A 21,176-nucleotide genomic window follows, 5' to 3' on the forward strand; every position below is an offset into this window, starting at 1 on the left:
TTCATATAAAGTTTTGCAACTTTCTCAAACAAGTTTTATTTACAGCTACGATTATCTGACGATAAGATAATAATAATGCCTCGTGATAATGTGAAATTGCAAAAAGTACTAGTTGTATAATTTCTTATCTGTTTAAAGATGGCAAAGCTTTCAGCAGTGTTCACAATTTTTTATTCAGTGATACAATATTTAGGAATATACAAATTTTTGTAAGGAGTGCTTTCAGACATACATTTTTTTTTTATTATCAATCTTTTTTAATCCATCATCACAAACGAATTTGCGAGAATTCCACGAACTTTTAAACCTTTCACTGCGAATACAGCACCAGCGTGAGGAGTCGCTTTTCGTTGTTCTGCAGTTAAATTAAAACCCGATGTAGTCACGTACAAAATGTCTAGTAGCGGACCGCCAAACGCAACGCTGGTTACATTTTCAGCCGGTATCTTAACTTTGCGTAATACTTGTCCTGTTTTAGGATCTACATGAATTACCTAGATAAAATATTCCAAGACTTTCATAAATTATTTGCTATATGCATAATTTTTAGTTACTAAATTTATTTATAGTATATTCAGTAAATTAAGTGAGGACATATCAAATCAATATCCAGCAAAAATATTACAAAGAAATGTATTTTAAGTTAATGTTGCAGATCTCAAAAGGGACATTTAGTGACTTTAGTTTTGTTGCAGTGATACTTTTAAAAAGTAATCTTTTCTTTAAAAGAATTACTTGTAATGAAATTTAAATTATTTTATATCTTGATTTTTTTATGTATAAAATTTAAAATGCTGTAATGTTACATATCATACTCATTAATCTTTAAATATCCTGTACTCACATGATGTCCTCCAAATAGTGCTATCCAGAGATTACCATCCGCATCTATGGTCATTCCATCGGGCACTCCTTGGAGATCAGTGTTATTAAGGTCAAATACAATCCTCCTGTTACCTAAAACATACAAATCACAAGTATAATATATCCCTAAATTTCTTAAACATATAATCTCTAATTTCTAGCTTTGAATTTTATTCTTCATGATTACTTTAATTTTCAGTTACATATATGAGAAAAATATACACTTGCATACTTTTTTTTAACATAATTTCAGGTGGAAAACTGAATAAACTTAAAATCTTACATATTGTTCCATTATTTGGATTGTAATCGTACGCTGCAACCTGACGAGTAGGCGAGTCAATATAATAGAAGGTGTCATCTTCAATATTCCATGCCAATCCATTGCTTATTGAAACAGGTGAGATCTCCTTCTCAGGGTGAAGATCCTCATTGACGCGATATAATGTTCCTTGATTGGAAGCTGCCACTCCATTGACTTCCTGACCCATAGTACCTGTTAAAAATATTAAATTGTTACCAGGTAAACAAATCGCAATTTCAATTAATCGTAACGTTCTCAGTTTACCGAGCCAAAATCTTCCAGCTGAATCCACCTTTCCATCATTGATTCTCGTTTGAGCCTGTGCAAAGTCAACTGAACACAACACTTTGATCGGTACCTGCGAATCATCACTGTCTCCATCCCACGTAACAAGAATAATATCTTTTCCCGAACCTGCTACCAGTTGGTCAGTTGTATCGTCCACAGGTACAACAACTCCTACAGGCCCGTGATCTGAAAAAGCGTTGTGGACCTTATAAGTGTGCTATCAATTCAATGGAACATTAGAAGAGCTCAAAGAAGAAACATGGTCCTACCTATGTACACGCTGGTCACAACACCTGTTGCCGGATCTAGCCTGCGTATATACTGATTATTTATGTCAACAAAATACAATTTTTGAGTGCGGTGATCCCAGTGAGGTCCCTCGGAGAGGCCATAAGCATTTGTCACCTTCTCGATTCTTACTTTTCCTCTTTCGCATTCTTGCCTGCAAATAGATAATGATACTCACACATTTTGACTTAAAAACTGACAGCTTTGATAATTAACAGCTTTGATAAATAATTAATATCTTGGATAAATAATTACATACATCAAATTATATACATATCATATAGATAACATGATTCAAGAATATGTGATATGCCTAACCCACATAGCCAAGCCTATAGATTTCATACAGCGCATAGTATCAATTTTTGACTGCAAATGATCTCAAATTGCACTCAATATCATGCGTAATACAAATTCCTGAAATCTCCTTGCTGAAATCTATTATCAATGACATGTCAGCAAATTGGCCGCAAAAAATCAAGCAGGATTTGCAGCTCGTGCTCGTTTTCCGTCAGATTATCCGCACGCGCAGATTCTGTATTCTGTGTGATTCTAGCGCCAACTTAATTGTTTGACACAAAGCTTGACATGGGCACAAGCAACTGTGAATTTTAGGATTTGCAGTCACCATCTGATCGAATTTGCTGTCAATCTGCGCGCAGAAATTGCTATCGATAATTTACTCACACATCTTTTAATTATAATTCTTTTTAAGCTCAATATCTTCAATTAACGGAAATATCATTGACATCATGTTTCTTTCCACCGTGATTGACATATCGCGTAACATGTAAACAAAACGACGTAAATAGCAACGTAAACGAGATAATTAGTGACATGTTAAGTTTTCAGTACAAGTATAATAGTATTTTTAATAAAATATTCCTTCTAGAGTTTCTATTATATTAAAACATAAATAGAGCTATTATTATCACTATCAAAAGCGTTTACTTTTCGGTTGCACTTACAGTTTACACTGTGCTCCAAATAAAACAATGTCAAATTTAAAGGGAACGGGAGAAAAAGAAGATTGCGAAGGAGAGTACAAACACCGCGAACGAAAGAAACAGATGTTTCACGCTGAGTGCACACTTTTTGCACTCTTCCATACTTTTAGATTCGCATTCGCTACGTTTTCACCGTGTGGAAAGGAGGTGAGAAAAGACGGAGAGCTATAATAGTGACATAGTGATGGCTGATGAACCGAATCTACCAAAACAAATTACGTAACAAGCAACGGGCCAATATTTACGTCGCCATAGTCTTCAGGAGATGCCTGTCCAGAACCAGTAGCGAGCTGAACGATCGAAGATCGAATTGTCAGATTGTTGGTGATGGATCGTCGTAGAGCTCGACTAGGATGAGCGAAAATCAATTGAAGCGAATGAGTTAAACTCGCGTGGGGACAGCTAATGGCGTCGATTGCCTCAAGTAACCTGGTAATTGTCGTCCCGACGACGACGATGGCACTGAACGACAGAAAACACGGCGACGGACTATATTTAATTAGTGCGATAAACTGCATCGATAAAACTGTATTTTTTTAGAATTGGGTTATCGTAATGTAACATGCGTTCTAGCCAAAGGGTTATCAAGACGTAACTTCGACTTTAACCGATAAATTCCGATTAATTCGACCGGCAAAATCGCCCGCAGCAAAAGTTCTGTTTGTTCTGATTTATTATTGTTTCTACGTTCTTTTCCAAGTCCAAACGCGAGATGAAAATTTTATATTCCTGATTCCATGTATTAACAAAATACCAATGGCATTGCTTGATAAGTTAATCGTCTAATCAAAACTAATACTTAAGTGTTGATTGTACGCAGCATTGTGAACACACACATTATAATTTTCATATAGAAATGTTGGATGAATTTTAAGGGAAAATTTATAATGAAGAATATGTTTTAAAAGAAAAGATACACTGAGAAAAAAATTGTTGACTAAAGTTTTTAAATTTTATTGAGTTTTTTTGGTTCAAGCATTTATGTATTAAAATTAAATATATAAATATTTAAACTGAAGTTTATTTTATATATTTAAGGCAAATGCATAAATAGTTGACCTGACAAAATTTAATCAAGTTAAAAAATGTATTAATATAATATAAAATTAATATATTTTAAATACTAAAATATTTAAATATATGCAATTTATTATGTATATTTATTGAGTCAATGATTAAAAAAAAATAGAAATAAAATATTTTTAACAATTTTAAATAGATTTTAGAATAAATATTGTTTTAAAGTAGAAAAAATATTAACACAACATTGTTGAAATGATATTTTGCTAATTGGGATAAATATTGTTCTAGCATAAGAAAAATATTGACGCAATGTCATATGTAATGTTACATAACTCATTTTAATGTTACTGATAACTTAAGATGTATGTATATCAAAGTTTGTTTACAATGATGTTGCACATAACATTACAAACTATATACTTTGAAACATTATATATTGTTAAATATCATTGTAGTAACGTTGTTAAAATGATATTTTGTTAACTGGGGAACAGCAATGCTTTTGTGGACAGGAAGCGGAAAAGGAAACGTGCAAGATATCATTTGTGTTACTATCAGTAAGAGTAAAAATTCTTAATGCGCTCGTGCAAATTCATGCACATGTTAACGCGTAACTTTCCCAGAAAACTTCAACAAAGAACTTTCGAGGCAGAGTTTTCTGCGAAATATAAGTGTCATGATAATTAAAAAACAAATTTATTTACGAGGCGATAAGGACAAGTTTTTTTTTAATAAATAATGGTTGTTATTTTTAAAAACTTCGAGATTACACTGAAAGAAAAAATTCCTAAATTTTAATATTCGAATAGTACAATATTAATGATATATTTACTTATGGCATATAAATATTTACTGTATAAAATAAATGATACTTAAATTAATGATTTTTGTATTAAATATACATTTAAGTTTAGTAAATATTTTTTTAGTACTATTTGAATAAATATTTATTAAAACTTAATAATTTTTCCCTCAGTGTATAATGTAAACAATTTGACTTGATGCACATTATATTCAAAGTTTTAACTGGTTTATCTCTTTAATTATACATGTTTCTAAGAAGATGAACAATAAAATATACATTTTAGCTGCGATTAACGCTTTTTTATGGAATGATTTTTGTACTGTAGCTATTGAAATGAACCATTTTAAGTACTTGGCATAACTCGACACTCTGTGGTTGCTTCGTCACATACATATATTATTTCTAACATTTTAAAATCCAGCTTTTGCCTCTCATTGTTTACGATGGGAAATATTAATGTCCTTTCACTTACCCATAGACGAGGACGAGGAGAACGCATACCGGGAACAAGTATTTACAAATAGCTCTTTTCATGACGTAGTGCTACGTTGTAGTAGTGTACGATTGGAAAGGAACGCTCTTTCAGGGTAGGCTGAAAGAGCGAGTAAAATCTAAACGCACTGGCTTACTTCTTATGTATATATATTGAGTGCTCCTACCTTTGCAGTTTGGTGGAAACTTGTGGAGGTGTGTTCTTACCTGAGCAGCTTTGAATGGTGAACATTGTAAATGATGTTGACCGGCGCAAATTACTTCACCCCATTTTTTTTCCTCCTGACAGTAATTCATGAGACTATTTAATGGCGTGTGAAAGTTGGATGTTTTAACGTGATCGATGTTATGATAATAATCTGTGACAGAGAAAGATATTGATTAATTTGTTATGATAAAGTACACTGCATATATCGTAAAGGGAGAACAAATATCCCAGACAGCACAAAATATTTATCATAAATATTTTGAAAATTTACTTTAAAAAATATATTAAAAATTTTATAGAAATTTTTTATAAATATTTTTGAGCAATATAGTACTACAATATGTAAAATATATTTTAGAAATTTATTGAAAAAATATGTTATATGTACAAATTTTTATTAGTCTTTTTGATATTTACATTTTCCGAATATGAGAATATGTAACATAATGTTTATGCATATATATTTAAAATAATATGCAAAATATAAATGCATAAAACATTGCATGCACAAAACATATATCAAATATTCTGAAAGTTTTAAAAAATATGTATTAAAAATTTTATAGAAATTTTTTATAAATATTTTTTAGCTATACATTACTATAATATATAAAATATATTTCAGAAATGTATTGAAAAAATTATTTATACATTATATGTAACAAAATGTTCATGCATACTTAGTTAAAATAATTTAATTTTTTTTATGAATGTTCTAAAAATATTTTGTGCTGTCTCAGATGTGGATGCTAATAAACATTTTTTTGGCACGGGTCATATGATAATTCTCTTATACTTGGTTAGATTAATAAAGATCATAAACTTTTTTCGTGGCAGAAATGGTTTTGCTTCAACAGGAATATGACTAAAAAAATGTGTTAGTGGGTGTAAGTATTATTGAATTACAGAGAATGAAATTATACATACAATTTTATCTATATTCGCGTACAAATCAGGCTTAAATAAATTGATAGAAGCTTTATAAAGACCATCTATATGATGTATCATTTCCTAATTTACTCTAATTAATAAGTAAAGTATAATATTTGATATTGTCAAGAAATGTAATCCATAAAAACTGGAAGAAACAAAATATTAATTTTGTGAAAAATTATAAAAAGATTCGATAATAATTAATAATATGTTAATATTTAGCAGAAATCATAAATATATAATTATGAATATATGCGCGTCTGTATATATGTAAATTATAAAAACGAGATAACAAAAATGATAATCAATTGTAACAATTAATCAATTGTAACAAGTCATTTGTTGGACAGGCTATACGTTTCTCTGCATAAAATATGAGCCCTTGACCGGTATATATGAATATTCATTCATGCGAGCTAAAAGAGAAACAGATAGCAAATTACGTAATTTATACTTGGCACAAAAATGTAACCAAATGTTATAACAAATAAAAAATTGAACTAGTCAATGAACATATAAATAAAATTTTAATACAATTGCATTTTTAAAGAAAAAATGATAATTTAATAAAATGTTTATGAAAATTAGATCATAAAAAATACAATTAATTTACAATTTATTATTTCAGAGTCTTATTATTTTAATACTTTTCTAAACATAGTCATATTTACTGGTGATTGTTTAGTGACTATAGCATGCAGGTGCAGTAACTCTATAGTTATTAATTAAAATCTCTTTTTCTGACATAAACTTTTTTGTTCTATTTACGTACTTAAAAATATAAAAGAATTATGAATGTATATTTATATTCTGGATAGAGCTTATCATCAAGTTAAGATTATTTTCGGGGTTTCGTAGAGCATACTCACATAATACTGCAAATTATATGTAAAAAAATGTATATGTGCCAGTTTATATGGCTACATATAAACTGGCACATATACATTTTTTTACATATAATTTGCAGTATTATGTGAGTATACTCACATAATAGATGCTAAGACATTTAATTATACAATTATATATAAAAATAATTCCAGAATTGCAGGCTTCTTATGCATTAAAGAAAACAACTATAAGATTTTTTTATAAAGTATATTTTTATTTTCTTGAAAAGCTATTGAATCTGAACCTTACGGCTATACAACTAAATTAAATATTTAAATAAAATAGCGATAGGAATTGACATGCGCGAAAGATTTCCCCGTTTTGTTTATACACAAAACTCATCGCTTTCCTCTACACAAAATCGATAAATTTGTCGAAAAACCTCGACAGTCGATAATGTGGTCAATTTATCTTCAGGGAACCTAATCAATAATTATTTACCTAGAGTCGGTGTTTTAACCATATAAAAGGTTCGCCATACCATCTAGTGGCAGGTAGTGGAAGCACGGGCGTTAGCGTGCCGGCCAACATCATCAGGTCACGTGACACTGGTATATTGATACGTGTCGGCGGGGTGAGCCACGACTCCGCTACGCTTTGCCAGTCGTGCATACGCGGCCGTGTTCGTGCGCTTGATGAGTGGGTACTTTGCGACGGTGTCGATTGTCAGGATCCCGTGAGGGTAGGCCACTCGATTCGCGGTGCTCAGGATAGCCGTATCGGTACAGGCAAGATGGGATGTGAGTATGCCCGGCGTTTACAGTCAGAAATAAACGGCTTTGCCGTGCATCGCGCGAACCTTCGACGTTTGCCGCAACCTCTCTATGCGACCACTCGCGCGTGTAACCTCTTGCGGAACATATTGCTGAGCGATGCGAATTACGCGCAGCACACGCGCTCCCGTCGTTCCCGGACGCGCTAAACCGCCTCTTCCCTTCTGCTTTCAGTCAAATTTCTCGAGGTGATCAAGCCGTTCTGCAGCATACTGCCGGAAATAGCGAAGCCGCAGCGCAAGGTAAGGCCCACGTAAGACGTCTATTTCCGTCTCTCTCGCGTATTTACAGTTCCGTGTACCGTTTTTCCTAAATTCCTCCGTCGTCCAAAACGTGCGTGCGTACGAGACCAGACAAGGTGCTCCTTACCATCTGTTTATGACATACACGTCCATGACACTGTAAAGGCTATTCTACGGTAGCGTACACGTAGTCGTAAGTGGTTATAAAGTGTTGCAAGGCATAGTTATATATCTATTTGTATCAATGTAAATTAACTTGAATCTCGGTTTTTTTTATTCTTTCATCTAGAATTAAAACAAGTACAAGGAAAATTGAACCGAGATTAGCTGTAATCTGCATCGGAAGAAATGGAGATAATAACTGCACCTCAGTTACGTTTACGCTATTGTAGAATGGCTTTCAAACAATATGAAATTACTTTTAATTAAAACTAGAACTTTTCCTAATATTGTTCTCTTGATAAGCTTGCTAATGTCTCCTTAATACCTCCACATATTTTGATGTTGGAATGAAATAGAATCATCATAGTAAGGTAGAATCAATCATATTGAGATAGAATTATAATCTCTGTATCTTCCTGTAGATCCAATTCAGAGAAAAGGTACTATGGACAGCAATCACGTTGTTTATCTTCTTAGTATGTTGCCAGGTAAGTCAATGGATCTTAATGTTGCTTGAATTATGCAGAATTTGCTAAAAATAGAGTTTAAACTTTCACAGATGAATGTAAATGTCTAATTTTGTTATTTTCAGATTCCACTGTTCGGTATCATGTCTTCGGACAGCGCGGATCCATTTTATTGGATCCGTGTGATACTCGCGTCGAACAGAGGAACCCTCATGGAATTGGGCATCTCGCCGATTGTCACTTCGGGCCTTATCATGCAGTTGCTTCATGGCGCGAAAATTATTGAGGTCGGCGATACACCGAAAGATAGAGCGTTATTCAACGGCGCGCAGAAACGTAAGTACATGAATTTTAATGTTCAAATTATCGTTCAAATGGAGCATAAAAGTAACACTTGTTTTTTTGTGCAGTGTTTGGCATGGTCATTACCGTCGGACAGGCTATTGTTTATGTAATGACCGGAATGTATGGAGATCCGACTGAAATTGGAGCTGGCGTCTGTCTTTTGATTATCATCCAATTGTTCGTCGCCGGACTTATCGTTTTGCTGTTGGACGAACTTCTCCAGAAAGGATATGGACTGGGAAGCGGAATATCTCTCTTCATCGCCACTAACATTTGCGAAACCATTGTGTGGAAAGCGTTCTCGCCAGCCACAGTTAATACTGGTAACTTTCTCATTTCTACAAAAAAAGCATATAATAGAAATAATATTCTTAATCATTTAAACTTTGAGGTTCGTCAATTAAAAATTATTAAATTATATTTATATATACATTTAATAGGTCGTGGTACAGAATTTGAAGGAGCTGTAATCGCGCTGTTTCATTTACTGGCTACTAGACAGGACAAGGTTCGAGCCCTGCGAGAAGCATTCTACAGACAAAATCTTCCAAATTTGATGAATCTCCTCGCCACCATTCTAGTGTTCGCTATCGTCATTTACTTCCAGGTAAATCTATAAAGTTTATATTACATTATTATTTCTAACTAACGCTGGTCTTCAAGCACGAAAGTATAAGTCGGACACGAATATTTGAACTCCAGAAATCAATTACTTTTATTGATTAAATTGTTATTTAGATTTAATTATATCATTAATTATATTAAATTTAATTCTATTTAATTATATATTTTAATATTTTTAGGGCTTCCGTGTGGATCTTCCGATCAAATCTGCCAGATATCGCGGCCAGTACAGTAGCTATCCGATCAAACTGTTTTACACCAGCAACATCCCGATTATTTTGCAGTCGGCCTTGGTGTCCAATTTGTATGTCATCTCTCAGATGTTAGCCGTCAAGTTCCAGGGAAATCTTATAGTGAATCTGTTAGGCGTTTGGTCGGACGTCGGTGGCGGAGGTCCTGCCAGATCGTATCCAGTCGGCGGATTATGTTATTACTTATCACCTCCAGAATCGGTCGGTCATATCGTTCAAGATCCTGTCCACGCTATGCTTTACATTCTCTTCATGCTCGGCTCATGTGCTTTCTTCTCTAAAACGTGGATCGAGGTTTCTGGAAGCTCGGCAAAGGATGTTAGTAGAACTTTTATTAAAAGAGATGGTATATAGATCTTGATGTGATATAAAAATTTACGAGACGCATTGTTGAACTTTTAGGTTGCTAAACAGCTGAGGGAACAGCAGATGGTGATGCGAGGTCACAGAGATAACTCCATGATTCGTGAACTGAATCGGTACATCCCGACTGCCGCGGCATTCGGTGGATTATGTATCGGTGCTCTCTCCGTACTGGCGGACTTTTTGGGCGCGATTGGCTCCGGTACCGGTATCTTGCTCGCTGTCACGATCATATATCAATACTTCGAAATCTTTGTGAAGGAGCAAAGTGAAATGGGTGGCATGAGCACGTTACTCTTCTAAACTTAATTCATCTATAGACTTGAAAAAGTGAACTTTTTTAATTCTGAAGAACTGAATAATAATTTATTGTAAAGTAAGAGAGTCGGATAGGCAGCTGTGTGTGTTTATGTCGGAGCTCATAGAAGGGATAGACAAACACACTGGCGCCAGACGAAAGTTCCCTGTTGTTATACATAAAGTCGCACATATTTAACTTACCATTGGTATATTGTTGATTCTCTGCTCAAAAGATTATAATGTCAATGATGTTTCTTAAAAAAAAAAGTCTATATGTGCTTCTTTTACACAGAATATATTTGTGTGACCATTGACACGCAAATTACTGTCGACTCTATCCTGGAAATAATACTATTTTACATTATACTTATGAGATCTTTGTTTATGTGTTATACTGAAAAACAAAAATGTACCCTTTATTTTTACATTAAATATTATTGATTCTACGCTGTGTCAAACGGTACACGAAGCATCAACTGATAGAGGCAAGATACATTGACAAAGCGTAAAAAATATATAAAATCGTGAATATAACGTTGAATGCTCGCGCAAATGCAAGCACGGGAGATGTTCCCCATCGTGTACACCACCGTGCTTGTATGCAAGATGTAATATCTTTCGTACAACGAGCAGAGCGTGTACATAGTAAGAAAGTAATTAAATATTTTCAACATTTTTTACTAGTGTTTTGGGCTCTGTGACTTGACGGAGCCACGTGAAAGACTCAATGGCGTACAAGTAAAAAATCGCGACATTTATATATATAATATATATGTATGAATTGAACCGATTTTGCATACGATTATACGAAATAATCATTTCAGTTAGGACGAGACACCCACCTAGGGTATTCGTGCAGCAATTTTCGAACAGCGTTCGTTCATCTTAGGTACCATCCATTCCTGTATCGATAATAATGCGAAGTAAATTAATATTTGTTTCTTACATATGTATTTAGGAGAGAATGTGCTTTTATAAATATTAAAACATATGTATATTTTTTTTTCGTCTTCCTTGTTTCATTCCTCATCATCACGTTTAGTTATGCATAATCTGTGCCATGCATAATCTCATCACAACTCATTGAATGATACTTTCTAAGAGTTGCTGAACAAATTTCTATTTATATTAATTGAGAATTATAACGGTCAATTTCTATCATATAAAAAGGATCCATGTATTATGTTACATACTTAAAGCAGAATGTATACAAGGAACTAGTAAAGATTACTTCCTATTTTATACAGTGTGTGTGATTGTCATTTTCTACTTTATATTTAGGGTTGTTATAAGATATATATATGAATTATAACTATTGTTATAGGATATCAATGTAACAGGGAGAAAACACTAAATGTCCAAATGTACTTACTGTTAATGGTGTTTAATACATGAAACCTGTGGAAATATTTAATCTTAGTACTTGTAATCTTGACACATATACTACAATACAACCGATTTCCTGAACTAGACATTTTGATAATATTGTGTCAATATTATCAAAACATGCAGCTTTTATATGAGAAATTATATATAACTATACATTTTTTATAGGTAAAAAAATTGAATAATATATTCTTCCATGTTATTTATCAATTATTATTATTATTATTATTACTGTTAAGTGCAATTGATAGTATTTACAAAACGTATACAATTAAAAATAATTTAAGTATTGTCCCAAAAATATATTGCATTTTATATTACTTATTTTCATTATAAAATAATGTTGAATATAAAGATCCTAAAGTATGAATATTTGCCAATAGCACTAAACGGAGAGTATCTGTAAAACGTGCGTTGGGCGATGACATATCAATGTCTCTCCAGGCTATATTGGCGCCCTCATTTCGCGTAAATAGTGCTGGAGATGGCACATTTTCGCGCATGTACGCCCACAGGCATTCCCTCATTATTGTATTTATCTGCAATTAGAACAATATTTGCAAAAATCCTAATTATATGATGATGAATTTAATTGAAATATTATCGCAGAATCGAAGAATATACCTGATGAGGCTGTAAAACGGGTAGGATATCCCTAATACTCGCCAGCGGCGGTGGTAATAATTGACCGAGTGCCATTATGTTGACGAGCAAAACACCTTCCTCTGTATTCCAATTAGCCATGACAGTTGCTGTGATACCTCTCAATAAAACAGAACAATACGCTAATGCTGGCCTGTACCAGGCGGTCAATTCTAACAACGTCCACAACAGAGGTACATCCTTAAACTTCCGGCGGATTTGTAAATCTCTTTCTATTGTGACCTACCGTGTAATCAAAACCATTATTCTATTGAGTAACGATTAATTAGATAATGATAGATAACTCAGTGATACAACAATCGCTTGTTAAGAAAAAGATTCAAATTTGATTTCCAAGTTTTTTCGCATTAAAGGAAAATTTTGAAAAAATATTTTACTTTGATAGAAAAAAGTTTGTTTTTATAAAACATGTAAATTCAATCCCAAGATATTCAAAGATAAACAAATTGTGATACTGTTCTTGGAGAGCAAAAACTTTCAATCAATTAAGAAGAGCAAATTAGAAATTGTGATGAAATAAGACAATTGTTTAACTAAATATGCAGGTATATATGTAATATATACCTTTGTAAATTCTTCATCAGGCCATGGTAGACCATTGTACATAACATCAGGTGATACTAGTTCAACTAATAACAAACTGACCATTGTCAGAGCATCCAAGTTAATTGGATATCTATCTGATCCCTGATTACTGCAACAAGCCTGAAAATAATTCAAATTAAATGTTAGAATACTTAATACATTTTAGGATCTATTAAATGATGAAACTTCATCGGATTCTCCACCTTTATAACATCAATTAATAACATATTGTTTAAAGCAACGACTTCCTTATTGATTAAATTTTCCGGCGGAAGTCTTCGCGGACCTTGTCCTATTACACCAGCATGAAATACCGATGAATGTCGCTGTGCTAACATGGTGCTCGTCACCTAAGATAAGATAAGATCATTTCAATTCTACATATTTCAGTCAAATAAATCCGATCAATATTAATAAAATTGCAAAAGATTTCATATATAAAAACACATTCTATGCATCTTAAATTATATACTTTTATAATGTTTTTTGCACAAATTATACCTGTCTATGATTCTGATGTAACAGTAACATTTCTTCGAAATAAGGCTTAAATTTTTCCTTTGCGCCAAAGTATTTTGCCTGCTCATTGTTGATGCAGTTTCCTAGTATCTCTCTGAGCGCCAGTACTCGCGCGGATGTAGAACAACCTCCAATGGATGTCAGATCCTTCAGTAAATGACATACCATTTTTATTCCTTGTTGCTTTTTCATAATATCTAAGAAAGAAATTGTCATAAATTTCGTTATTTAAAAGAAATCAAAGTCCATTATAGCATTCTAATTACCAGTTTGAGCAATGCATGAAAAGAAATACTGTATGATCGCTCTCGTTAATTTCAGCATAAGTTCCACATCAAGATTGTGATCTTTTTCGGATGTGCTTAACAGATCCAAGAGAGTAACGATATCATTCGCCAAATCAAAATCGTCGCTTCTCATCAACAAACAAGATATTTGATATAAATTGGCTCTGAGGGCTCTGCTGATCATCTCTGATTGCAATATCGTTACTTTATTTGATTTTTCCCATCTAAACGATAAAAAAAAAATTTAATTAGATACTAGTTCTTAAATTGCGCGCTATTACTTTCGATTTTAAAACATAATTTCTTAAATTATTAAGCCAGAACAGTAATATCACAATATTAAGTTGATAATCAACTTAATAATACTGGTACCAACAAACATTTATAAGTTTTTCTTTCCTAAAATTTCCCTACTAATGTTAACTATTTTAAGATGTTGATACTTGCTTCATCATTATAATGAGATTCTTAAATAACTGTTTTGATTCCTCTTTATCTATGGCATTTTTATAGTGTATTTCTCGAAGTGCCTGCTCCAAAACCTGTGTGAAGTAATCAGGAGAGGCAAGGACATTTTCGATTCCTGATTTATTCGTGGGAAACTGTACAACGTTATTGGTGATAAGACGTATTAAGGCCGCGAGGTGGAACATCGTTTGCGCCTTCATCAGCATGTAAGACGCTGTAGAGATGACTATATTTGGATTTTTACTCCTGAGAAAACACAACAGTCTGACGGCTGTTTGTACACGCAGTGGATTAGGATTCAGCAGCATCGGCACAATCAACGATATTTCCTGTTTAATAGAACTCAGCAAAAAGATACTGGTAGGCTGCGGTCCGTGTGTTCTCAATAAAAGATCAAGCTCTTGTAGAATCAATTCCAAGATTTCCCGACAGACATTTTTCACATTTTGCGCCGCGTTGACGCTATGATAGCCGACATTGCTCGTGTTTAGACTCGTATCCAGCAATAAATTGATTATTTGCGATGCGCCTTGCTCACATCCCAGCATCAGGTGTACTGTCAAGTCCATTAACGCCGCCGGTTGATTATCGAAGTATTTACACCAGTCTGCTGCAAACAACGCTAGCCGAGGTATGATGTCTGGCCTCACTGTAACAAACAGTTTTGTTTTTACAACTTAATAAGTAATTTTAATATAATTTCTATAAGAAACATACATATTTGTAACACATCGCTAGTTATCGCCTTTAAAAGAGTTTGTGAAAGCGAGGCCAAATTCAGAAGAAATGGTACTGTGGCCAATTTCTGCTTTTTGATATCTTCATCTAGATTTATGTCTTCTTCCAAACTCCACTGAAAGATTATTACAAATGTATTATATAATTTAAATTAAAAATATATATACACCGTGACACTAAAACTTATATAAGCTTGCCTCAAATAAGTCTAGCAGCGCTTTTCTGATGTCCTTGAAATGGCTACCAGCTAAATGTCCTAGTATGCCGACGACAGAATTTAATTTTGGGTTCTTAACATTATGTTTATAGCCCATGGCGCAGAAGTCTTTCAATCCGCATGATAGCACCCTCGTTATCACAGTGTTTGGAAAGCAGCTCCCTACGTGAGCAACTACCCAATCAAAGTATGGACTATGCAACACGCTGGTGTCTAACAAAGCCTTGATACAAGATTCTGTATCGGAATGCATAAGACACTGCAGACATTGAGCTGTGATGTCTATTAAAGTCCTCGTCGCGCGGCATGACATCCACAGCTGCATAAAATCATTGATGCCAGCATTGACAGGCAGATTGCCACGCTTTGAATAGTCAGACGACAACTTGCCTATAAAAGAAGTGTACTTACATAGCAGCAATATATTCTATACAATTGTAATGTCAATTTCCAACACTGTAGATTAACTTTGAATTCAATTTAACTTACTTTATCTCTTTCTTGCTCTAAGATAAAAGAAAGATAAGAATAAGTTAAGTGATACTATAAAAGTACCATAAACAAGAAAAAATTAAGTTATTCAAGAATTTCATTATAATAAAGCAAGTATTTACAGTTTAAAGTAGTCAAATATTTTATAATTTATTTTGATAATTAGAATCTTTTTCTACCTCATTTACATGAAAAAAAGTATCAATATTGTAGTCAGATAATTAGCAGAACTCTCCAAACTAATTTATATCAAATATAATGCTTATTGATAAGAAGCAATGATTTTGACTTAGCAAATGACATCGTTACTCTCTTAGATTGGTGGAAATAGACATAAATGAAGTATATATACCAAGTAAGTCCAAGGACCATGCTGATATGATAGGGGCCCAGGCTTCTGGATTTCCATTGATAAAGCTGCTTAGAATGGTGTGAATCTCAACTATAATGTTCTCTTCAGGTATTGGTATACTCTGATTCGTCTACAAACATTGTGATTCGTCGTTATTATGTTAATTGTACTTATATCACGCTACGTAAAAAAGATAAATAAACTATTGCACGACTTATCTACATACCTCAAGCTGGCGAACGTATTTCGTCACCGCGACAAAAAATACATTACAAAAATACTCGAGTACGGCGTCCCTCGCCGCGGGTACGTTTCTCAGCAAAGTCAATGCCGTGCGCGTCACATCTTGTGTGTTAACGCTGTGAGAAGGCCGATTGGCGCCGGAGATAAATTTTCTAACCTCGGTCAAAACGTCCTGAGGCGACAGAGCCGCCGTATTGTGCAGCATTTTTAACGACTTAATGATAATGCTCTAACTGAAAGGCATTGTCCAATTACATTTACATTTTCAGGCAAATCAATGTTAAATTCATCGTAGAATCGCGACGCAGGACACCATGGCTTTTCTCCCTTTTCTCCACAAGATGTTTAGTTTTCAGAATAAATTAGGTTATGTTATACAGAGCGCACGATGAATACACAACACACGCCTGCGCGGCGATCATATAGGCTTATGGCGCCGGAATGTGAACTAAAAGACACACACATTTTGCGACCCGCCGTTAAAAACAATGTTTCGTGAAATGGATGTATGTAGGTTGTTATCCGTGCTAATATCTATTTTACTGTCGATAAAAGCTGATGCGTGTAGCGAGTGCTCCGTATGTATACACCGTAGTATTCCGTAACACTTCGTAGCACTCAGGCTTATATTTCGAAAAATAAGTTTTATAAAAAAATGTTTCACATAAAAGTTATAGGGCATGAAATGGTCTATCTTCTGATTATATCAGTTTGACCTCTTAGGCTCCTCTCTGACCAAAGTAAAAATGACTCAGAAAATATAATGAGGAATGAGAATAATAATATATAAGTATATATAATGGGGGATTTTCCGTAGCGTCTATATTTATACTTTCCGGCTTTCTGAAGATTAATATCTGAAATTTATTTTGCATAACATGTAGTTTGTAAAATAATTTTTGATATATTTTTTTATTTAAAACTATAAAGTTTTTTCTATTAATCAATCTTTAAATTATAAAAATGCTAAAGATAATACACATAAGAAATGACGAATTATACATTGCTGAATTTCTTACGGTAACAGCTATTACAAACCAACTTTCCAACCTATTACAAACTTTCAAGCTTCTATCTTTACATTCTGTACTAGTGTATACATACGTAGGGCTATGACACTTCTAAGTTAATTTTAATTACTTTTACAAGCAAAAAAATTCTTAAACAATTCTTATATATACTTCAACTTATACTTCTCCAGAAAGTATTTGTATAGTTATTTATTTAAAAAAATGCTTTTATAATTGTACAAAAGATTAAAACAGAGATAACAGTTCCATGCTTAAAAAAGTAGGATTAAATTATATTTTAGAGAGATTGATATTACATCGTAATATGTTCATTTAGTAAATAACTTAAAAACAAACTGACGAATTATTCTAAAAGTCCAGCCTTTAGATGGTCGTAAAGTAAGAGAGTGGTATTTTCAGTAGAAACACCAACTAACAATAATATTATATCAAAATTATAATTTTCTTTTACATTGCAAATATCAAGTTTTGATTTAAATATAATTTTCTATTCAATAAATTACATACAATATATATTTTATTACGCTTATATTGTTCAATTGGAAATCATATTCGATTTAATGCAATTGTTAATTGGTATTTATATATCAGACCAATCACAGAGAATAACTTAACGCCTCTTCTTTTTCTCCTGTTTTCGTGGTCGATGTGGTCTTCTTGGTGTCACCTGAGGACTGTTTTCAGAACATTCTACATCACTCGGATCATCCTGCAATTACAATTATATGCAATATCCTGCAATTATGATTGTAACAAAACAATTGCTATATAGATCAAATAAATTTAATATTTGGAAATTAAATTTATATAAAACACTGATTTTTTAAAATAAGGAAATACCTTTTCCTTTTATAATTTTTTTCTTTTACTTAAATTTTTAATTTATGAAAAAAGTAAATAAGTTAAAGTTTATACTTTGGTCGATTCTGAATCAAACAGATACTGACTATTACATCAATATTTATGAATACTTCCTTGTAAGATGTTATTCTAAATAACCTGAGACAACCATGGATTAAACTTTGCCTTCTTGCATGGCACATTGGCAAAGATTACAAAATTTTGTCTCATTATTAACAACAATGAGAGAAAAGGATAAAAGTATTGTTAATAAGGAATATGATATAACTGTATCTTTTTGATACTTCTATGTTTTGTTTAAATATCTTACAATATAAGTTTCTACTCAATAATATAATACAACATGCGTCATATTTCTTATAACATTGAGTGGAAAATCATTGATGTAATATCTTTGTTATTGTTTACCAACAGCTCTTAATAGTTACCTTTAAAGCTGCCACACCATCGGATGGACCAGCCTGATACACAACTATAGCTAATAAACACATAATTTGGAACACCGCACCTACATAAAGGCCAAATCTCAACAACTGTTCAAACAGAGTTTCTTCCGCTGGCAGTAAAAGGCGTTTAAATTGTGGATCCGTGTCAGCCATCCCTATACACCAGTGAAAAGCACAGACATCAAAATAATTTTCGTCTTTGATATGTCAGCAGGGCATGAAATTTATTACAATGAAAAGGCGATGTGTTTCTATATAACATATTTCTGAACCAAGTAAGCTATTTTTGTATGTCATATTTTTTTTAATGATCTGCAGAAGTATTTTGAAAGTCAACAATTGAAACTGTTTCAAGCCGCACGCCGTAATTGAATTATTTAAATTGCATGTCATATTATATAAAACTTGTGAACGTGTATAAGGTAAATGCTTCAGTGATTAAACATATCCCTATATCTATTGTTTACAACGAAACTTATTTTAATCTCAAAGGTTTCTTCTTAATATTCTTAATAATATTAAAATTTAATTGAGGCGGTCTTGTTAACATTTACCTCAATTTAATTATATAATTAGATCATTTTATCATGAATCCCTACAAAATTTAACAATCCTGCTCTGCAGCGACTGTAGCATCGTTACACATCCGGTTTAAGGACATTTACCTTGTAATTGTTCGAAACATCCAGTTTGTTCACATGTTTTTACTCAAGGCTCCCCCAACGAATCATTCTTTTGTTTTTTCGTTCTTTTCTCTCTCTTTTCTCAATTCCATTCTGGAGTTCGGAGTTCTCAACGATTCCAGAATTCCCCCCTTCGTCGCGCAAAAAATTTTCCGCGGAGAAGCCTTCTCGCAATCCACCACGGCGTCAAAACGAGTCTCTCGGTCAACGATACCTGCTCAAGCACATCGGCACATGGTGTGCAATGTATCCCGCGATATTCACGCGAGGATATATATCTACTACGAGGCGTGGAAATCAATAAGCGAACGGTGATGATCGTCGCCTCGTAGTCTCTCGCGCGTGGCGATAGATAGTACCAACATTAGAACGTTCGTCAAACGTATGTTGTATTATGTACGCACGCTACGTCCCTTCCCGACCACCACCGCCGCCGCCGCGTCACAGCGATCGTGATGTTTCGTGAAATGATAATAGCGGCGGATCGCGCGACTTTCGAGAGATCGTCGTTGGAGCACTCGTGGACTCGGAGCAACTCGGAAACGCAATCGTGACCCCTCGGCTCGTTTCGGCTCGCGCGCCGAACTCGGCCGAAGTTCCGTCGCGCTCGGCGTGGCTCGGCCGAATTCGGCCGGCCTCGGCCCGGCAGCGGCGCAGTTCAGCTTCCTGACGTTGGTAGCGCACGTCGTTCGCCGCTTACCGTGATCGTCGACAGATGGCGCCGCGCGCGAGCGACGCGACATCTTCCCACAGTCGCGGTCAACTCGCACCTTCGGTCAGTCGGGCGTCTGTCGTTCGACGGATTTACGTAGATAATTGTTTCTCGATTGTTTTTTCGCGTTCGCGTTTCTCACCGCTCAACATCGCGTCATCGAAGATCCCGTTAATCGCGATCGCCAACGAAGCAACGACGACGGTTGGAAATCATTCGTGCGAATTCGATTAGTTTGAATCGCGCGGCGCATCGCGAATGCAGGAAACGCGCTGGGTTCGAGGCTCGCTCGCTCGCGAGTCCGTGGATGTGAACCTTTGTTTTGTACAAAAGTAATGGCTGCCATCTCTAGCTTTCGATTGAATGTTTTCCGTGGAGAGACCGAATTCCCGTGTTTACCGCGGTATTTAATAACGCAGGAACGCTCTGCGCAACGCGTCGGCGTCGACCGCGATGTAAACGGTGTTCGGACACACGTCGTTTCGGCTGCCTCAGTGTCATTTCCGCCGAAAAATGCCTGTGTTTACATCTGAGTTACGAGCGAGCTTCTGTGGTCCTGTCACATTAAGGTAAGCGACGCTTTTTCGGATCGCGAATCAGCCCGGCGGCGCAGAAGAGTCCTGAATCGCGGAAACGCGTCTCGAAATCACGATCCTGCGATCGCCGACGGGGACGATTCTCGTCTCCGTCGGCGACAACGCTCGCTGTTGATCGTCGTCCTTTTTCGCGATTGCTTCGCGTTTCGCTCATCCCGCTAGTGTTCATAGTTGCGGGTCGCGTTGTATTGCGCATCGCCCCCTCGGCTCTCGACTGGAAAAATTCTTCCGGGTGTCCGCGAAACCGTCTGGAGATGCGAACGAGTTCGC

At 34.6% G+C, this 21,176-nt stretch overlaps 5 protein-coding genes across 8 annotated transcripts; 1 reads left to right on the top strand and 4 right to left on the bottom strand.

Annotated features, from left to right (window-relative positions):
• Window positions 1-233: 233 nt before the first annotated feature.
• LOC105207866 (regucalcin) lies at window positions 234-5,227 on the bottom strand. Of its 3 annotated transcripts, none has more exons than XM_011177513.3 (6): window positions 5,052-5,227; window positions 1,726-1,898; window positions 1,433-1,642; window positions 1,148-1,360; window positions 845-957; window positions 234-494 (listed from the first exon to the last, which is right to left on the bottom strand). In XM_011177513.3, the coding sequence occupies exons 1-6, from the start codon at window positions 5,111-5,113 to the stop codon at window positions 258-260; spliced, it is 1,008 nt and encodes a 335-aa protein (XP_011175815.1). In that variant the 5' UTR covers window positions 5,114-5,227; the 3' UTR covers window positions 234-257. The 3 variants fall into 3 exon arrangements, with proteins under 3 accessions (XP_011175815.1, XP_011175816.1, XP_025988942.1); XM_011177514.3 differs by lacking the exon at window positions 5,052-5,227 and adding an exon at window positions 2,997-3,246; XM_026133157.2 differs by lacking the exon at window positions 5,052-5,227 and adding an exon at window positions 2,004-2,022.
• LOC113003506 lies at window positions 5,051-7,670 on the bottom strand. The gene is made up of 2 exons (XM_026133161.2): window positions 7,542-7,670; window positions 5,051-5,430 (listed from the first exon to the last, which is right to left on the bottom strand). The coding sequence occupies exons 1-2, from the start codon at window positions 7,582-7,584 to the stop codon at window positions 5,162-5,164; spliced, it is 312 nt and encodes a 103-aa protein (XP_025988946.1). The 5' UTR covers window positions 7,585-7,670; the 3' UTR covers window positions 5,051-5,161.
• Window positions 7,671-7,691: 21 nt separating this feature from the next.
• On the top strand, window positions 7,692-11,869 carry LOC105207861 (protein transport protein Sec61 subunit alpha). Its single transcript, XM_011177507.3, has 8 exons — window positions 7,692-7,840; window positions 8,048-8,115; window positions 8,700-8,765; window positions 8,870-9,080; window positions 9,155-9,412; window positions 9,530-9,696; window positions 9,893-10,282; window positions 10,367-11,869. The coding sequence occupies exons 1-8, from the start codon at window positions 7,834-7,836 to the stop codon at window positions 10,628-10,630; spliced, it is 1,431 nt and encodes a 476-aa protein (XP_011175809.1). The 5' UTR covers window positions 7,692-7,833; the 3' UTR covers window positions 10,631-11,869.
• Window positions 11,870-12,205: 336 nt separating this feature from the next.
• Window positions 12,206-17,014, bottom strand: LOC105207860 (integrator complex subunit 5). 2 transcript variants are annotated; one of them, XM_011177506.3, is made up of 11 exons: window positions 16,561-17,014; window positions 16,335-16,464; window positions 15,471-15,880; window positions 15,253-15,388; window positions 14,515-15,184; window positions 14,047-14,291; window positions 13,763-13,977; window positions 13,465-13,611; window positions 13,241-13,381; window positions 12,638-12,898; window positions 12,206-12,552 (listed from the first exon to the last, which is right to left on the bottom strand). In XM_011177506.3, the coding sequence occupies exons 1-11, from the start codon at window positions 16,780-16,782 to the stop codon at window positions 12,331-12,333; spliced, it is 2,799 nt and encodes a 932-aa protein (XP_011175808.1). In that variant the 5' UTR covers window positions 16,783-17,014; the 3' UTR covers window positions 12,206-12,330. The 2 variants fall into 2 exon arrangements, with proteins under 2 accessions (XP_011175808.1, XP_039302665.1); XM_039446731.1 differs by lacking the exon at window positions 16,561-17,014 and having other exon boundaries at window positions 16,162-16,464.
• Window positions 17,015-17,779: 765 nt separating this feature from the next.
• On the bottom strand, window positions 17,780-20,132 carry LOC105207859 (protein anon-73B1). Its single transcript, XM_011177505.3, has 3 exons — window positions 19,581-20,132; window positions 18,898-19,070; window positions 17,780-18,317 (listed from the first exon to the last, which is right to left on the bottom strand). Exons 2-3 carry the CDS (start codon window positions 19,066-19,068, stop codon window positions 18,219-18,221), a joined length of 270 nt encoding a protein of 89 aa, XP_011175807.1. The 5' UTR covers window positions 19,069-19,070; window positions 19,581-20,132; the 3' UTR covers window positions 17,780-18,218.
• Window positions 20,133-21,176: the final 1,044 nt, after the last annotated feature.

Source organism: Solenopsis invicta, chromosome 3 (genome assembly GCF_016802725.1).
Source record: "Solenopsis invicta isolate M01_SB chromosome 3, UNIL_Sinv_3.0, whole genome shotgun sequence".
Classification (NCBI taxonomy): domain Eukaryota; kingdom Metazoa; phylum Arthropoda; class Insecta; order Hymenoptera; family Formicidae; genus Solenopsis; species Solenopsis invicta.

Excerpts from the sequence above, each read along its gene's own strand:
- LOC113003506 (XM_026133161.2), bottom strand. The coding sequence starts at position 7,584 with ATGGTATGGCGAACCTTTTATATGGTTAAAACACCGACTCTAG. Across the intron at positions 5,431-7,541 it reads GGTTAAAACACCGACTCTAG|ATTATTATCATAACATCGAT; the intron begins GTAAATAATTAT and ends TCTCTGTCACAG.
- LOC105207861 (XM_011177507.3), top strand. Across the intron at positions 8,116-8,699 it reads TAGCGAAGCCGCAGCGCAAG|ATCCAATTCAGAGAAAAGGT; the intron begins GTAAGGCCCACG and ends ATCTTCCTGTAG. Across the intron at positions 9,697-9,892 it reads CTATCGTCATTTACTTCCAG|GGCTTCCGTGTGGATCTTCC; the intron begins GTAAATCTATAA and ends TAATATTTTTAG.
- LOC105207866 (XM_011177513.3), bottom strand. The coding sequence starts at position 5,113 with ATGAAAAGAGCTATTTGTAAATACTTGTTCCCGGTATGCGTTCTCCTC. Across the intron at positions 1,361-1,432 it reads AGCTGGAAGATTTTGGCTCG|GTACTATGGGTCAGGAAGTC; the intron begins GTAAACTGAGAA and ends TATTTTTAACAG. Across the intron at positions 958-1,147 it reads TCCAAATAATGGAACAATAT|GTAACAGGAGGATTGTATTT; the intron begins GTAAGATTTTAA and ends TGTATGTTTTAG.
- LOC105207859 (XM_011177505.3), bottom strand. The coding sequence starts at position 19,068 with ATGGCTGACACGGATCCACAATTTAAACGCCTTTTACTGCCAGCGGAA. Across the intron at positions 18,318-18,897 it reads ATGGTGTGGCAGCTTTAAAG|GATGATCCGAGTGATGTAGA; the intron begins GTAACTATTAAG and ends TTGTAATTGCAG.
- LOC105207860 (XM_011177506.3), bottom strand. The coding sequence starts at position 16,782 with ATGCTGCACAATACGGCGGCTCTGTCGCCTCAGGACGTTTTGACCGAG. Across the intron at positions 15,881-16,334 it reads ATGGTCCTTGGACTTACTTG|GCAAGTTGTCGTCTGACTAT; the intron begins GTATATATACTT and ends CTTCTTTTATAG. Across the intron at positions 12,553-12,637 it reads CCGTTTTACAGCCTCATCAG|ATAAATACAATAATGAGGGA; the intron begins GTATATTCTTCG and ends TTCTAATTGCAG.